Source organism: Dendropsophus ebraccatus, chromosome 10 (genome assembly GCF_027789765.1).
Source record: "Dendropsophus ebraccatus isolate aDenEbr1 chromosome 10, aDenEbr1.pat, whole genome shotgun sequence".
Classification (NCBI taxonomy): domain Eukaryota; kingdom Metazoa; phylum Chordata; class Amphibia; order Anura; family Hylidae; genus Dendropsophus; species Dendropsophus ebraccatus.
Window position 1 is genome coordinate 12,860,443 of NC_091463.1, and position 15,728 is coordinate 12,876,170.

General features: G+C 53.2%; 1 protein-coding gene across 1 annotated transcript in view; it reads left to right on the top strand.

Moving 5' to 3' along the window:
• ATP6AP1 (ATPase H+ transporting accessory protein 1) overlaps window positions 1-13,883 on the top strand; it is a 29,724-nt gene extending 15,841 nt beyond the window's left edge. Inside the window, exons 4-10 of the mRNA XM_069986588.1 lie at window positions 8,772-8,965; window positions 9,050-9,090; window positions 9,212-9,297; window positions 10,226-10,470; window positions 10,718-10,753; window positions 10,874-11,117; window positions 12,283-13,883. Coding sequence (XP_069842689.1) covers window positions 8,772-8,965; window positions 9,050-9,090; window positions 9,212-9,297; window positions 10,226-10,470; window positions 10,718-10,753; window positions 10,874-11,117; window positions 12,283-12,492 — 1,056 coding nt within the window. The 3' untranslated portion in view covers window positions 12,493-13,883. The remainder of the gene's footprint in view (window positions 1-8,771; window positions 8,966-9,049; window positions 9,091-9,211; window positions 9,298-10,225; window positions 10,471-10,717; window positions 10,754-10,873; window positions 11,118-12,282) is intronic.
• Window positions 13,884-15,728: the final 1,845 nt, after the last annotated feature.

Consider the following 15,728-nt stretch of genomic DNA (forward strand, 5'->3'; position numbering starts at 1 on the left):
CAGTGTGTACTGTACCAGGGAGGAGGAGGGATGAGCGGTGTCTGCAGTGTGTACTGTACCAGGGAGGAGGAGGAGGAGGAGGAGGGATGAGCGGTGTCTGCAGTGTGTACTGTACCAGGGAGGAGGGATAAGCGGTGTCTGCAGTGTGTACTGTACCAGGGAGGAGGAGGAGGGATAAGCGGTGTCTGCAGTGTGTACTGTACCAGGGAGGAGGAGGAGGGATGAGCGGTGTCTGCAGTGTGTACTGTACCAGGGAGGAGGGATGAGCGCTGTCTGCAGTGTGTACTGTACCAGGGAGGAGGAGGAGGAGGGATGAGCGGTGTCTGCAGTGTGTACTGTACCAGGGAGGAGGAGGAGGAGGGATGAGCGGTGTCTGCAGTGTGTACTGTACCAGGGAGGAGGAGGAGGGATGAGCGGTGTCTGCAGTGTGTACTGTACCAGGGAGGAGGAGGAGGGATGAGCGGTGTCTGCAGTGTGTACTGTACCAGGGAGGAGGAGGAGGGATGAGCGGTGTCTGCAGTGTGTACTGTACCAGGGAGGAGGGATGAGCGGTGTCTGCAGTGTGTACTGTACCAGGGAGGAGGAGGAGGGATGAGCGGTGTCTGCAGTGTGTACTGTACCAGGGAGGAGGGATGAGCGGTGTCTGCAGTGTGTACTGTACCAGGGAGGAGGAGGAGGGATGAGTGGTGTCTGCAGTGTGTACTGTACCAGGGAGGAGGAGGAGGGATGAGCGGTGTCTGCAGTGTGTACTGTACCAGGGAGGAGGGATGAGCGGTGTCTGCAGTGTGTACTATACCAGGGAGGAGGAGGGATGAGTGGTGTCTGCAGTGTGTACTATACCAGGGAGGAGGAGGAGGGATGAGTGGTGTCTGCAGTGTGTACTGTACCAGGGAGGAGGAGGAGGGATGAGCGGTGTCTGCAGTGTGTACTGTACCAGGGAGGATGAGCGGTGTCTACAGTGTGTACTGTACCAGGGAGGAGGAGGAGGAGGAGGGATGAGCGGTGTCTGCAGTGTGTACTGTACCAGGGAGGAGGGATGAGCGGTGTCTGCAGTGTGTACTGTACCAGGGAGGAGGGATGAGCGGTGTCTGCAGTGTGTACTGTACCAGGGAGGAGGAGGAGTAGGGATGAGCGGTGTCTGCAGTGTGTACTGTACCAGGGAGGAGGAGGAGGGATGAGCGGTGTCTGCAGTGTGTACTGTACCAGGGAGGAGGGATGAGCGGTGTCTGCAGTGTGTACTGTACCAGGGAGGAGGAGGAGTAGGGATGAGCGGTGTCTGCAGTGTGTACTGTACCAGGGAGGAGGGATGAGCGGTGTCTGCAGTGTGTACTGTACCAGGGAGGAGGAGGAGGGATGAGCGGTGTCTGCAGTGTGTACTGTACCAGGGAGGAGGAGGAGGAGGGATGAGCGGTGTCTGCAGTGTGTACTGTACCAGGGAGGAGGAGGAGGAGGGATGAGCGGTGTCTGCAGTGTGTACTGTACCAGGGAGGAGGAGGAGGAGGGATGAGCGGTGTCTGCAGTGTGTACTGTACCAGGGAGGAGGAGGAGGAGGGATGAGCGGTGTCTGCAGTGTGTACTGTACCAGGGAGGAGGAGGAGGAGGAGGGATGAGCGGTGTCTGCAGTGTGTACTGTACCAGGGAGGAGGAGGAGGAGGGATGAGCGGTGTCTGCAGTGTGTACTGTACCAGGGAGGAGGAGGAGGAGGGATGAGCGGTGTCTGCAGTGTGTACTGTACCAGGGAGGAGGAGGAGGAGGGATGAGCGGTGTCTGCAGTGTGTACTGTACCAGGGAGGAGGGAGGAGGAGGGATGAGCGGTGTCTGCAGTGTGTACTGTACCAGGGAGGAGGAGGAGGAGGGATGAGCGGTGTCTGCAGTGTGTACTGTACCAGGGAGGAGGAGGAGGAGGGATGAGCGGTGTCTGCAGTGTGTACTGTACCAGGGAGGATGAGGAGGGATGAGCGGTGTCTGCAGTGTGTACTGTACCAGGGAGGAGGAGGAGGAGGGATGAGCGGTGTCTGCAGTGTGTACTGTACCAGGGAGGAGGAGGAGGAGGGATGAGCGGTGTCTGCAGTGTGTACTGTACCAGGGAGGAGGAGGAGGAGGGATGAGCGGTGTCTGCAGTGTGTACTGTACCAGGGAGGAGGAGGAGGGATGAGCGGTGTCTGCAGTGTGTACTGTACCAGGGAGGAGGGATGAGCGGTGTCTGCAGTGTGTACTGTACCAGGGAGGAGGAGGAGGGATGAGCGGTGTCTGCAGTGTGTACTCTACCAGGGAGGAGGAGGAGGGATGAGCGGTGTGTACTGTACCAGGGAGGAGGGATGAGCGGTGTCTGCAGTGTGTACTGTACCAGGGAGGAGGGATGAGCGGTGTCTGCAGTGTGTACTGTACCAGGGAGGAGGAGGAGGAGGAGGGATGAGCGGTGTCTGCAGTGTGTACTGTACCAGGGAGGAGGAGGAGGGATGAGCGGTGTCTGCAGTGTGTACTGTACCGGGGAGGAGGGATGAGCGGTGTCTGCAGTGTGTACTGTACCAGGGAGGAGGAGGAGGAGGGATGAGCGGTGTCTGCAGTGTGTACTGTACCAGGGAGGAGGAGGAGGAGGGATGAGTGGTGTCTGCAGTGAGTACTGTACCAGGGAGGAGGAGGAGGGATGAGCGGTGTCTGCAGTGTGTACTGTACCAGGGAGGAGGGATGAGTGGTGTCTGCAGTGTGTACTGTACCAGGGAGGAGGAGGAGGGATGAGCGGTGTCTGCAGTGTGTACTGTACCAGGGAGGAGGGATGAGCGGTGTCTGCAGTGTGTACTGTACCAGGGAGGAGGAGGAGGGATGAGCGGTGTCTGCAGTGTGTACTGTACCAGGGAGGAGGGATGAGCGGTGTCTGCAGTGTGTACTGTACCAGGGAGGAGGAGGGATGAGCGGTGTCTGCAGTGTGTACTGTACCAGGGAGGAGGAGGAGGAGGGGATGAGCGGTTGTCTGCAGTGTGTACTGTACCAGGGAGGAGGGGATGAGCGGTGTCTGCAGTGTGTACTGTACCAGGGAGGAGGGATGAGCGGTGTCTGCAGTGTGTACTGTACCAGGGAGGAGGAGGGATGAGCGGTGTCTGCAGTGTGTACTGTACCAGGGAGGAGGAGGGATGAGCGGTGTCTGCAGTGTGTACTGTACCAGGGAGGAGGGATGAGCGGTGTCTGCAGTGTGTACTGTACCAGGGGAGGAGGAGGGATGAGCGGTGTCTGCAGTGTGTACTGTACCAGGGAGGAGGAGGAGGGATGAGCGGTGTCTGCAGTGTGTACTGTACCAGGGAGGAGGAGGGATGAGCGGTGTCTGCAGTGTGTACTGTACCAGGGAGGAGGGGATGAGCGGTGTCTGCAGTGTGTACTGTACCAGGGAGGAGGAGGAGGGATGAGCGGGTGTCTGCAGTGTGTACTGTACCAGGGAGGAGGAGGGATGAGCGGTGTCTGCAGTGTGTACTGTACCAGGGAGGAGGGATGAGCGGTGTCTGCAGTGTGTATTGTACCAGGGAGGAGGAGGAGGGATGAGCGGTGTCTGCAGTGTGTACTGTACCAGGGAGGAGGAGGAGGAGGGATGAGCGGTGTCTGCAGTGTGTATTGTATCAGGGAGGAGGAGGAGGGATGAGCGGTGTCTGCAGTGTGTACTGTACCAGGGAGGAGGAGGAGGGATGAGCGGTGTCTGCAGTGTGTACTGTACCAGGGAGGAGGGATGAGCGGTGTCTGCAGTGTGTACTGTACCAGGGAGGAGGGATGAGCGGTGTCTGCAGTGTGTACTGTACCAGGGAGGAGGAGGAGGGATGAGCGGTGTCTGCAGTGTGTACTGTACCAGGGAGGAGGAGGAGGAGGGATGAGCGGTGTCTGCAGTGTGTACTGTACCAGGGAGGAGGAGGAGGGATGAGCGGTGTCTGCAGTGTGTACTGTACCAGGGAGGAGGAGGAGGAGGGATGAGCGGTGTCTGCAGTGTGTACTGTACCAGGGAGGAGGAGGAGGGATGAGCGGTGTCTGCAGTGTGTACTGTACCAGGGAGGAGGAGGAGGGATGAGCGGTGTCTGCAGTGTGTACTGTACCAGGGAGGAGGAGGAGGGATGAGCGGTGTCTGCAGTGTGTACTGTACCAGGGAGGAGGAGGAGGAGGGATGAGCGGTGTCTGCAGTGTGTACTGTACCAGGGAGGAGGAGGAGGGATGAGCCGTGTCTGCAGTGTGTACTGTACCAGGGAGGAGGAGGGATGAGCGGTGTCTGCAGTGTGTATTGTACCAGGGAGGAGGGATGAGCGGTGTCTGCAGTGTGTACTGTACCAGGGAGGAGGGATGAGCGGTGTCTGCAGTGTGTACTGTACCAGGGAGGAGGAGGGATGAGCGGTGTCTGCAGTGTGTACTGTACCAGGGAGGAGGAGGAGGGATCAGCGGTGTCTGCAGTGTGTACTGTACCAGGGAGGAGGAGGAAGGATGAGCGCTGTCTGCAGTGTGTACTGTACCAGGGAGGAGGAGGAGGGATGAGTGCTGTCTGCAGTGTGTACTGTACCAGGGAGGAGGAGGAGGGAATGAAGCGGTGGGTATGCAGTGGGTAATGGTACCAGGGTAGGAGGGATGAGTGGTTGTCTGCAGTGTGTACTGTACCAGGGAAGGAGGAGGGAGGGAATGAGCGGTGTCTGCAGTGTGTACTGTACGCGAGGGAGCGATGGAGGGATGAGCGGTTGTCTGCAGTGTGTTAACTGTACCAGGGAGGGAGGAGGAGGGATGAGCCGTGTCCTGCCAGTGTGTACTGTACGTCAGGGAGGAGGAGGAGGAGGGATGAAGCAGCGGTGTTCTGCAGTGTTGTACTTGTACCGAGGGAGGAGGGGATGAGCCGGGTGTCGGCAGTGTGTACTAGATACCCAAAGGGTGAGGAGGGATGAGCGGTGTCTGCAGTGTGGTACTGTACCAGGGAGGAGGGATGAGCGGTGTCTGCAGTGTGTACTGTACCAGGGAGGAGGAGGAGGAGGGATGAGCGGTGTCTGCAGTGTGTACTGTACCAGGGAGGAGGAGGAGGATGAGCGGTGTCTGCAGTGTGTACTGTACCAGGGAGGAGGGATGAGCGGTGTCTGCAGTGTGTACTGTACCAGGGAGGAGGGAATGAGCGGTGTCTGCAGTGTGTACTGTACCAGGGAGGAGGAGGAGGAGGGATGAGCGGTGTCTGCAGTGTGTACTGTACCAGGGGGAGGAGGAGGGATGAGCGGTGTCTGCAGTGTGTACTGTACCAGGGAGGAGGGATGAGCGGTGTCTGCAGTGTGTACTATACCAGGGAGGAGGAGGAGGGATGAGCGGTGTCTGCAGTGTGTACTGTACCAGGGAGGAGGGATGAGCGGTGTCTGCAGTGTGTACTGTACCAGGGAGGAGGGATGAGCGGTGTCTGCAGTGTGTACTGTACCAGGGAGGAGGAGGAGGGATGAGCGCTGTCTGCAGTGTGTACTGTACCAGGGAGGAGGAGGAGGGATGAGCGGTGTCTGCAGTGTGTACTGTACCAGGGAGGAGGAGGGATGAGCGGTGTCTGCAGTGTGTACTGTACCAGGGAGGAGGGATGAGCGGTGTCTGCAGTGTGTACTGTACCAGGGAGGAGGAGGAGGGATGAGCGGTGTCTGCAGTGTGTACTGTACCATGGAGGAGGAGGAGGAGGGATGAGCGGTGTCTGCAGTGTGTACTGTACCAGGGAGGAGGAGGAGGAGGGATGAGCGGTGTCTGCAGTGTGTACTGTACCAGGGAGGAGGAGGAGGGATCAGCGGTGTCTGCAGTGTGTACTGTACCAGGGAGGAGGGATGAGCGGTGTCTGCAGTGTGTACTGTACCATGGAGGAGGAGGAGGGATGAGCGGTGTCTGCAGTGTGTACTGTACCAGGGAGGAGGAGGAGGGATGAGCGGTGTCTGCAGTGTGTACTGTACCAGGGAGGAGGAGGAGGGATGAGCGGTGTCTGCAGTGTGTACTGTACCAGGGAGGAGGAGGAGGAGGGATGAGCGGTTTCTGCAGTGTGTACTGTACCAGGGAGGAGGGATGAGCGGTGTCTGCAGTGTGTACTGTACCAGGGAGGAGGAGTAGGGATGAGCGGTGTCTGCAGTGTGTACTGTACCAGGGAGGAGGGATGAGCTGTGTCTGCAGTGTGTACTGTACCAGGGAGGAGGAGGAGGGATGAGCGGTGTCTGCAGTGTGTATTGTACCAGGGAGGAGGGATGAGCGGTGTCTGCAGTGTGTACTGTACCAGGGAGGAGGAGGAGGGATGAGCGGTGTCTGCAGTGTGTACTGTACCAGGGAGGAGGGATGAGCGGTGTCTGCAGTGTGTACTGTACCAGGGAGGAGGAGGAGGAGGGATGAGCGGTGTCTGCAGTGTGTACTGTACCAGGGAGGAGGGATGAGCGGTGTCTGCAGTGTGTACTGTACCAGGGAGGAGGAGGGATGAGCGGTGTCTGCAGTGTGTACTGTACCAGGGAGGAGGAGGAGGAGGGATGAGCGGTGTCTGCAGTGTGTACTGTACCAGGGAGGAGGAGGAGGAGGGATGAGCGGTGTCTGCAGTGTGTACTGTACCAGGGAGGAGGAGGGATGAGCGGTGTCTGCAGTGTGTACTGTACCAGGGAGGAGGGATGAGCGGTGTCTGCAGTGTGTACTGTACCAGGGAGGAGGAGGGATGAGCGGTGTCTGCAGTGTGTACTGTACCAGGGAGGAGGGATGAGCGGTGTCTGCAGTGTGTACTGTACCAGGGAGGAGGGATGAGCGGTGTCTGCAGTGTGTACTGTACCAGGGAGGAGGAGGAGGGATGAGCGGTGTCTGCAGTGTGTACTGTACCAGGGAGGAGGAGGAGGGATGAGCGGTGTCTGCAGTGTGTACTGTACCAGGGAGGAGGAGGAGGAGGGATGAGCGGTGTCTGCAGTGTGTACTGTACCAGGGAGGAGGAGGAGGAGGAGGGATGAGCGGTGTCTGCAGTGTGTACTGTACCAGGGAGGAGGAGGGATGAGCGGTGTCTGCAGTGTGTACTGTACCAGGGAGGAGGGATGAGCGGTGTCTGCAGTGTGTACTGTACCAGGGAGGAGGAGGGATGAGCGGTGTCTGCAGTGTGTACTGTACCAGGGAGGAGGGATGAGCGGTGTCTGCAGTGTGTACTGTACCAGGGAGGAGGAGGAGGGATGAGCGGTGTCTGCAGTGTGTACTGTACCAGGGAGGAGGAGGAGGGATGAGCGGTGTCTGCAGTGTGTACTGTACCAGGGAGGAGGAGGAGGAGGGATGAGCGGTTGTCTGCAGTGTGTACTGTACCAGGAGGAGGGATGAGCGGTGTCTGCAGTGTGTACTGTACCAGGGAGGAGGGATGAGCGGTGTCCTGCAGTGTGTACTGTACCAGGGAGGAGGAGGAGGAGGGATGAGCGGTGTCTGCAGTGTGTACTGTACCAGGGAGGAGGAGGAGGAGGGATGAGCGGTGTCTGCAGTGTGTACTGTACCAGGGAGGAGGAGGGATGAGCGGTGTCTGCAGTGTGTACTGTACCAGGGAGGAGGGATGAGCGGTGTCTGCAGTGTGTACTGTACCAGGGAGGAGGAGGGATGAGCGGTGTCTGCAGTGTGTACTGTACCAGGGAGGAGGGATGAGCGGTGTCTGCAGTGTGTACTGTACCAGGGAGGAGGGATGAGCGGTGTCTGCAGTGTGTACTGTACCAGGGAGGAGGGATGAGCGGTGTCTGCAGTGTGTACTGTACCAGGGAGGAGGAGGAGGAGGGATGAGCGGTGTCTGCAGTGTGTACTGTACCAGGGAGGAGGAGGAGGAGGGATGAGCGGTGTCTGCAGTGTGTACTGTACCAGGGAGGAGGAGGGATGAGCGGTGTCTGCAGTGTGTACTGTACCAGGGAGGAGGGATGAGCGGTGTCTGCAGTGTGTACTGTACCAGGGAGGAGGAGGGATGAGCGGTGTCTGCAGTGTGTACTGTACCAGGGAGGAGGGATGAGCGGTGTCTGCAGTGTGTACTGTACCAGGGAGGAGGAGGAGGGATGAGCGGTGTCTGCAGTGTGTACTGTACCAGGGAGGAGGAGGAGGAGGGATGAGCGGTGTCTGCAGTGTGTACTGTACCAGGGAGGAGGGATGAGCGGTGTCTGCAGTGTGTACTGTACCAGGGAGGAGGAGGAGGAGGGATGAGCGGTGTCTGCAGTGTGTACTGTACCAGGGAGGAGGAGGAGGAGGGATGAGCGGTGTCTGCAGTGTGTACTGTACCAGGGAGGAGGAGGAGGGATGAGCGGTGTCTGCAGTGTGTACTGTACCGGGGAGGAGGGATGAGCGGTGTCTGCAGTGTGTACTGTACCAGGGAGGAGGAGGAGGGATGAGCGGTGTCTGCAGTGTGTACTGTACCAGGGAGGAGGAGGAGGAGGAGGAGGGATGAGCGGTGTCTGCAGTGTGTACTGTACCAGGGAGGAGGAGGAGGAGGGATGAGTGGTGTCTGCAGTGTGTACTGTACCAGGGAGGAGGAGGAGGGATGAGTGGTGTCTGCAGTGTGTACTGTACCAGGGAGGAGGAGGAAGGATGGGTGCCATCCATTGTTTTTCTGACTCTTTGGGGGACTGTAGATGTCAGGCACCCGCTGTACACGTCCTTTTCCTGATACAAGTCCTTGGCTAGTGTATCATGATTGAGGCACCTGAAACACACAGATTTGTGCACCTGTTTGCTTGTGTTGTTTTGGATTGTATAACGGAATTCGTTTGGGGGTGCGGACCTACATAATTTTCTCCTTCTTGAGATGCATCTCACCACTTGTTTTTCAGAACATTATGGAGTCGTCTCCATCTTCCCTGGTGCTGCCTGCTGTGGATTGGTACGCTGCCAACATCCTGCCAACCTACTTAAAGGAGAAGCTGGGTGTGAGCCCCCTACACGTGGATCAGACGACTCTGCTGGAGCTCAGGCTGAATGAGAGTATCCCATCGCTGCTTGTTGTTCGGCTGCCCTATGGCAACAGGTTACTGATATATAACTCTTTATAGATTTATTGGTGCTGGGGGGGTGTTCTGTAATGTTTCACCACTCTTCCTTCCTCCTTTAGTGCTGGGATTGTATCCACCAAAGACATTCTCAGAGCAAACGGTGAGTCTGCACATACTACACATCACAGTTCCATTAATCTGGCATCTGATAATCCAGATGAAGTCTGATTGATTGTGTTGATGTGGAGATGGAAAGATTTTACTCTCCTGTCTCTTTACAGATGAAGTGATAGGACAAGTACTGAGCACGCTGAAATCAGAGGGGGTCCCCTACACAGCGCTCCTCACAGCGCTCAGGCCGTCATGGGTACGTGCTATTTCGTCAGGAAATCTTTGGTTATCCTCGGCTACACTGAACACCCAGTCTGCTCACTGGTGCTGCAGAGACCTCCTGGTAGATTTAAAGGGATACTCCAGCAAAAACACAAACATACAAACTTTTAAATGAAATGGTGCTAGAGATTTGTAATTTACTTCTGTTTAAAAATCTCCAGTCTTCCAGTACTTATCAGCTGCTGTATGTCCTGCAGGAAGTGGTGTATTTTTTCCAGTCTGAAGAGCAGGAGAGGTTTTCTATGGGGCTTTGCGGCTACTCTGGACAGTTCCTGACATGGACAGAGGTGGCAGAAAACAGCACTGTGCAAGACTGTAAAGAATACACCACTTCCTGCAGGACATACAGCAGCTAAGTACTGAAAGACTAGAGATTTTAATTAGAAGTACATTACAAATCTCTGGAACTTTTTGGGACCAGTTGATCTGAAAGAAAACCAATTTTGTGAACTACCCCTTTAAGTTATCAACATGCACACAGCATCACCACCATTGGGCCTTGTTCTCATTTCCACTTTCTCAAAATTGTTCCTGGAAACACAACATGTACAGGACGCGATGGCAGGAGGATTGTATGGAATACACCACTTCCTGCAGGACATACAGCAGCTGATAAGTATTGAAAGACTGGAGTTTTTTTATCAGAAGTAAATTACAAACCTCTGGCACTTTCTAGCACCAGTTGATTCGAAAGAAAAACATTTTTGCTGGAGTTCCCCTTTACTGTAGCAAAACATCTTTTTTTTTTTTTTTTTTTAATATACTGTAAGGGTTGTCAGGTTGTCAGCCATCTTTTTCCAGACATCGCACACGTTGGGGCCTGCGGCTTCTCTCCACCCTCTATAAGACTTATTGCTTCTGCTCCGTTCTCCTTAACAAAATCTGCTTTCCCTTTCTTTCAGGTAAACAAGGAAAATGACTTTGCCGTGGGCAGCTTTGGGCGCCAGCTGTTGGCGACAGCTACGCCGACCCCTACCTATCCCCCTCTGGTTTTCAACCAGACACAGGGTATTCCTTGTATGCTGTTTTGGGCCTCAAACATCAAAGTGTTTATGGGTCAGGAGATGGATCTCACGAACGCCACCTTCCGAGGGTCAGATCCTGACATCACCAAAGATTCCTTCTGCAACCGAAGTGGTAACTCTATGTGAGTGACCTCATTGCTGAAATGACATCACGGTGACAGCTATATCCTGTCATGTGTTGATATGAATCCATGCTGGTTCTTCATGACATCACTACCTCTGATTAGTGATGTCATCAGAATCCCTCAGATCAGGCTTCTCATGGTTAGATCTTGACACAGACATCAAAGCCGTTTTCACACATTACAGTACTGGGTCGATCTCTTGATGCCGTTCCGTTTAATAACGTTTCTTATTTGTTCCTTCCAGGCTGGTGCTCAACTACAACAATGGATTAAAAATCGTGTAAGTACTGGCCAGTGTGTGTGCTGACATCATCGAGCATAGCTAAGTTCAGTGATGTCACTTCTGAGCAGCCTTTTTTTTTTTTTTTTTTTTTTAAATAACCTTTTCTGCTTTCTGTAGCTTCCGACTCCAGAGCCGTTGGTATCCAGTATCGGGGAGACCTTGGTTCACTCTAAACCAGGTGGAACTTTTTAACGGCACGGTGAATGCAACGTTCCTGGCGCCTCAGGTGAACGCTCCCAGTAACTACTCCTACCACTGTGAGTATGTCAGCAACCTGGCCCAGCACGGATCTCTCCTGGTCAGGAACACCTCCGAAAGTTCCCCTGGCTTTACCTGGCAGCTGACCATCACTGATTTTCAGGTAGGTGGGAGAGGGGCGTCACAGGAGATTTCCCTGCTAGGAGATCACCATTTTGCATATAGAATTCATCTACATAATCAAGTCAAGAAGGCAATCTCTATATATCTAGCAGAGGTACATGGCTGAGCGCAGTCTCTGTCTCATGATGGTATTACACGGGCCGAGCAGGGCCCGATAATACCTGTAAACGAGCGCCGATCTGCTAGATCGTCACTCGTTTACTGGTCCTATTACACGGCCCGATAATCGTTACCAATGTCCTTGCAGCCCTTGCTTAACTATATACTGTACATTACCTATCCGTGCTTCTGGGCTGCTCCTGCGGTCCACTTCTCCCCGGGTCCCGTGCGCTCTAGCTTCAGAGTGGCCTGTCAGCTGACAGGCCGCTCAGCGAATTACAGGCCGGGACCGCCACGGCCTGTGATTGGCCGGGCGGCCTGTCAGCTGACAGGCCGCTTCAAAGCTAGAGCAAGCGGGACCCGGGGAGAAGAACGCAGGAGCAGCCCTGGAGCGTGGATAGATAATGTATATCGTCAGTCGCCGGCCGCGCACCGCTATTACACGTAGCGATGCGCGGTCGGCGCCCGACAAATATAGCTCCAAACCTATATGAACGATCAGCCGATGATCGTTGTCATCGGCTGATCGTTGTATTTATTACACGGGACGATAATCGGCCGAATCAGGCCGATTATCGTTCCGTGTAATAGTACCCTTACAAGGGAGATGGTTCCATGCAGCAAAATGGCGCATAGCGAGCTAAGGAGAGATGCACTCAGCCACAGGCTTCTCCCAGTTTTCTTTTGACAAGGACACTTTAAACTCAAATAGGAAGCAAAGTTAGACCTATCTTTTTAAGGGGTTATCCAGGATTATATATATAAAAAAAAAAATTCTACTTTCACAAACAACGCCACCCCTGTCCTCAGGTTGTGCGTGGTATTACTATTCAGCTCCATTCATTTCAGTTTAACTGCACTTCAAAGCCTCCACATCAAACTGGTGCTGTGTTTTTTTTGTTTTTTTTTGTTAAGAAAGCCTCCACGTTTTCTAACGCTGGATAAGCCCTGTAAGTCACGTCTCCAGTATGGCAGTATACTGACTATTGTAGCAGGTTGTTTGCATTTAGTAGTATTTCATCCCATCCTGCTCTCCCCCCCCCTAGATCCAGGCCTTCAATGTGACCGGCACGAAGTTCCATTACGCCAGTGACTGTGCCGGATTCTTCTCTCCCGGCATCTGGATGGGTCTGGTCACCACTCTGCTCTTTGTCTTCATCCTGACCTATGGACTGCACATGGTGATGAGCCTAAAGACCATGGATCGCTTTGATGACCCCAAGGGACCCTCCATCTCTGTGCCGCAGAATGAGTGATCTCCACCCTACCCAATACGTCATCTCCCTCTTCTCCTGTGTCCAGGTCCTACTACATTCCAGACATCGATTTTCCCCCCCCTTAAAAAAAAACCTCTCTCATACTCTTCTTTTTTCCTACCAGTGTCCATGTGTGTCTGAGATGAGCTTTACCCCCTGTGATTGGTTTGCCAGCTTATTCACTGTATATAACAGGTGGCGGCAAAATAGACCTCGTTCCCGGGGAGGGGGGGATGCCTTTAATTCCTAGAATAGAGAAGTGAGACTTCTGCCGAGGTCACTTTTTAACCGTTTACTTTTCTTTAAAAGTATTAGGGGGTTAGAAGGTTAAAAGGGGTACTCTGGCAAGTTATATTGATTTTGTAATTTACTTCTATTTAAAATTTTAAGTCTTCTTGTACTTATCAGCTGCTGTATGTCCTGCAGGAAGTGGTGTATTCTTTCCAGTCTAACACAGTGCTCTCTGCTGCCACCTGTCCATGTCAGGAACTGTCCAGAGCAGGAGAGGTTTTCTATGGGGATTTGCTGATGCTCTGGACAGTTCCTGACATGGACAGAGGTGGCAGCAGAGAGCACTGTTTTAGACTGGAAAGAATACACTACTTACTGCAGGATATACAGCACCTGATAAGTGCTGGAAGAAAGGAGATTTTTTAATAGAAGGAAATTATAAGTCTATATAACTTTCTGAAACCAGATGATTTAAAGCAAAAAAAAAACATTTGTTGGAGTACCCTTTTACTGACTGAGTCAGCCTCTTCTCCTTTAAAAGCGTTGGTGGTAGCCATGCCCTTACTTTCACTTGCCCCTTCTATCACCTGGCATAGCTTGAACAGATTATTACTTGAAAACATTGACAATAAGTAACTGGCAGGTCTTCATACATCCCCCATGTATAAACTATCCAGAAAAGTGTTACCCTACGGGTATGTGCACACTACGGAACCTGGCCGGGGGCGAGCTGCGGAATCCGTGGCGGGTAATCCGCCTGGGTTCCGTAATGTGCACACACCTACCTGTGGCTGTTGCAAAACTACAACTCCCATCATGCCCTGAGAGCCGAAGGCTGTCAGGGCATGATGGGAGTTGTAGTTTTGCACCAGCTTGAGGGGGACACCTATCTACAATGTGTACAGAGTAACAAGAAATCTATTTATTTGTGTTTATGTGATTGAATAATGCCCCTCTGGGCACTGTTGCAGCTGCCATGGGCTTGCTGGGATCTGTAGTACTCTAGTGATGTGATTCTGTGGTCGGATGAAGTGCACTGTTAGGAATCTGCTCATAGTGATGTGTTCCCTGTAAGTGAATGAGATGTGTGCGATTTCCTCTGTAACTATTCACTGTATAACTTATAAGAGATGAAATAAATCTTCCTGTGGTCGTGTTTATTGCTTTGTGGCTTCTCTTTCATTCGCTGCATCCGGCGTTGTGTTTACAGATGGAGCAGAGGTGAGTATATCATTTGGCACAGCTCAACGGGATAGTGGAAGACCTTTGACCTTCCAGGTATAAATGACATTGCCATCTTGAGAAGTTACCACTATCTAATTTTTTTTTTGGGTGGGGGGGGGGGGGGGTTTGTGATCAGACCTTCCCTTCTGACGTAGGGCAGCCTGAGGTCGGGTGGCATGTATTATTCCTGACGTGCAAATAACAATTTTTTTAAGCAAATTGCTTGTCTCCAGTCTGGGTGCAGATTTTGCAACTCAGTTCCATTGAAGTGAAAGGAGCTTAATTACAAACCACACCTGAACTGGAGACGAGAGCAGTGCTGTATCTGGAAGAAAGCGGCCATGTTTTACTAAGGGTGGGTTCATACTGAGGAATTCTTGCGGATAATGTCCGCGGAATTCCGCTGTCTGACCGCGCGCACGGCCGCATGCTTTTCCTCCGCCTCCATAGACACCATTCTATGGGCCGGCGTATTCCGCTATCCGCCGAAAGAAGTGACATGTCACTTCTTTTGGCGGATAGCGGAATATGCCGGTCCATAGAATGGTGTCTATGGAGCCGGAGGAAAGGCACGCAGACAGACAGCGGAATTCCACGGACATTATCCACGAGAATTCCTCAGTATGAACCCACCCTAAGGCTGGACAACCCCTTTACCTCATTTGTTATCTCTGGTCTTGCATAAGACTGCAGCAGGTAAACTATACATCACAATGCCCAAAGGAAAGTGATAGGACACGTTCAGCTCTGCTGTATATAGATCTGCAGTTGTGGTCATAGCTGGGGGGGGGGGGGGGGTGATTACCATTATAGGACATCTGTTCTCTCTGGGATATATAACTATAGGACATGGACGGCACCATAAGGCACATTGATCCCTGCACGGGTCACTGATAGGTTACGTTATACAGAATGGAGGGTGTGTGTGTGTAGGTGGCATTTATAGTGGTGGGAGGGATATGATTTATGGGTCCCTGATGAGAATCTAAGGGTACTATTACACCAAGCAATTTTCCGACGACTAACGATAAACGATCTTAAACGACCGCTAAGGCAAACGACCCGAAATCGTTCATCCAAGTACACGAAACGATGATAGTTATTTATGATCGTTCTTGCAGTCGTTTAGTCGTCGCTATTGCGTACGTTTCAGCTGTGAATTCTTATTCCACCGAACGATGTGCGAACAATGAGCGAACGATCAAACGATAAAAATAGGTCCGGATCCTATTAAACGATCGACGATTTCTCGTTGGTCGTTTAATCGTTGCCTGTTATTACACGAAATGATTATCGTTCAAATCCGAACGATTTAACGATTTTTCGAACGATAATCGTTCCGTGTAATACCACCCATAGTCTAATCTCCCCTATTTCACACAGTGTCTCTGGCCAGTTGCGTAGGAAGCCAGTGACCAATTGGGATGTCCCAACAGATATGGGAGGGGATGCTGGGTGTCTGCTCCATTTGCACCAGTTTGCAGTATCCAGCTACCCCTCTGTCTATCCATGGCTTCTCTGTCAGAATGAAGAGGCTCTTTGTTGTTTCCCCTGGTACAGTGCCGCACATGTGTTTGTGGCTCTGCCTGGTGTTGCAGCTCAGTCAGTTCCTTAGGGATGTAGCACAAGGATATTAATGCAAAGTACCCCAAGCACCAATCATACACCATCCTAAAGCTGGACATCCATGGTAGATAGCAGCCAGTCGAATGCTCTTTCGGCTGATGGATGTCTCTCCTTAGCTGACCTGACCATGCAGACACATAACGGTGCATGCATTC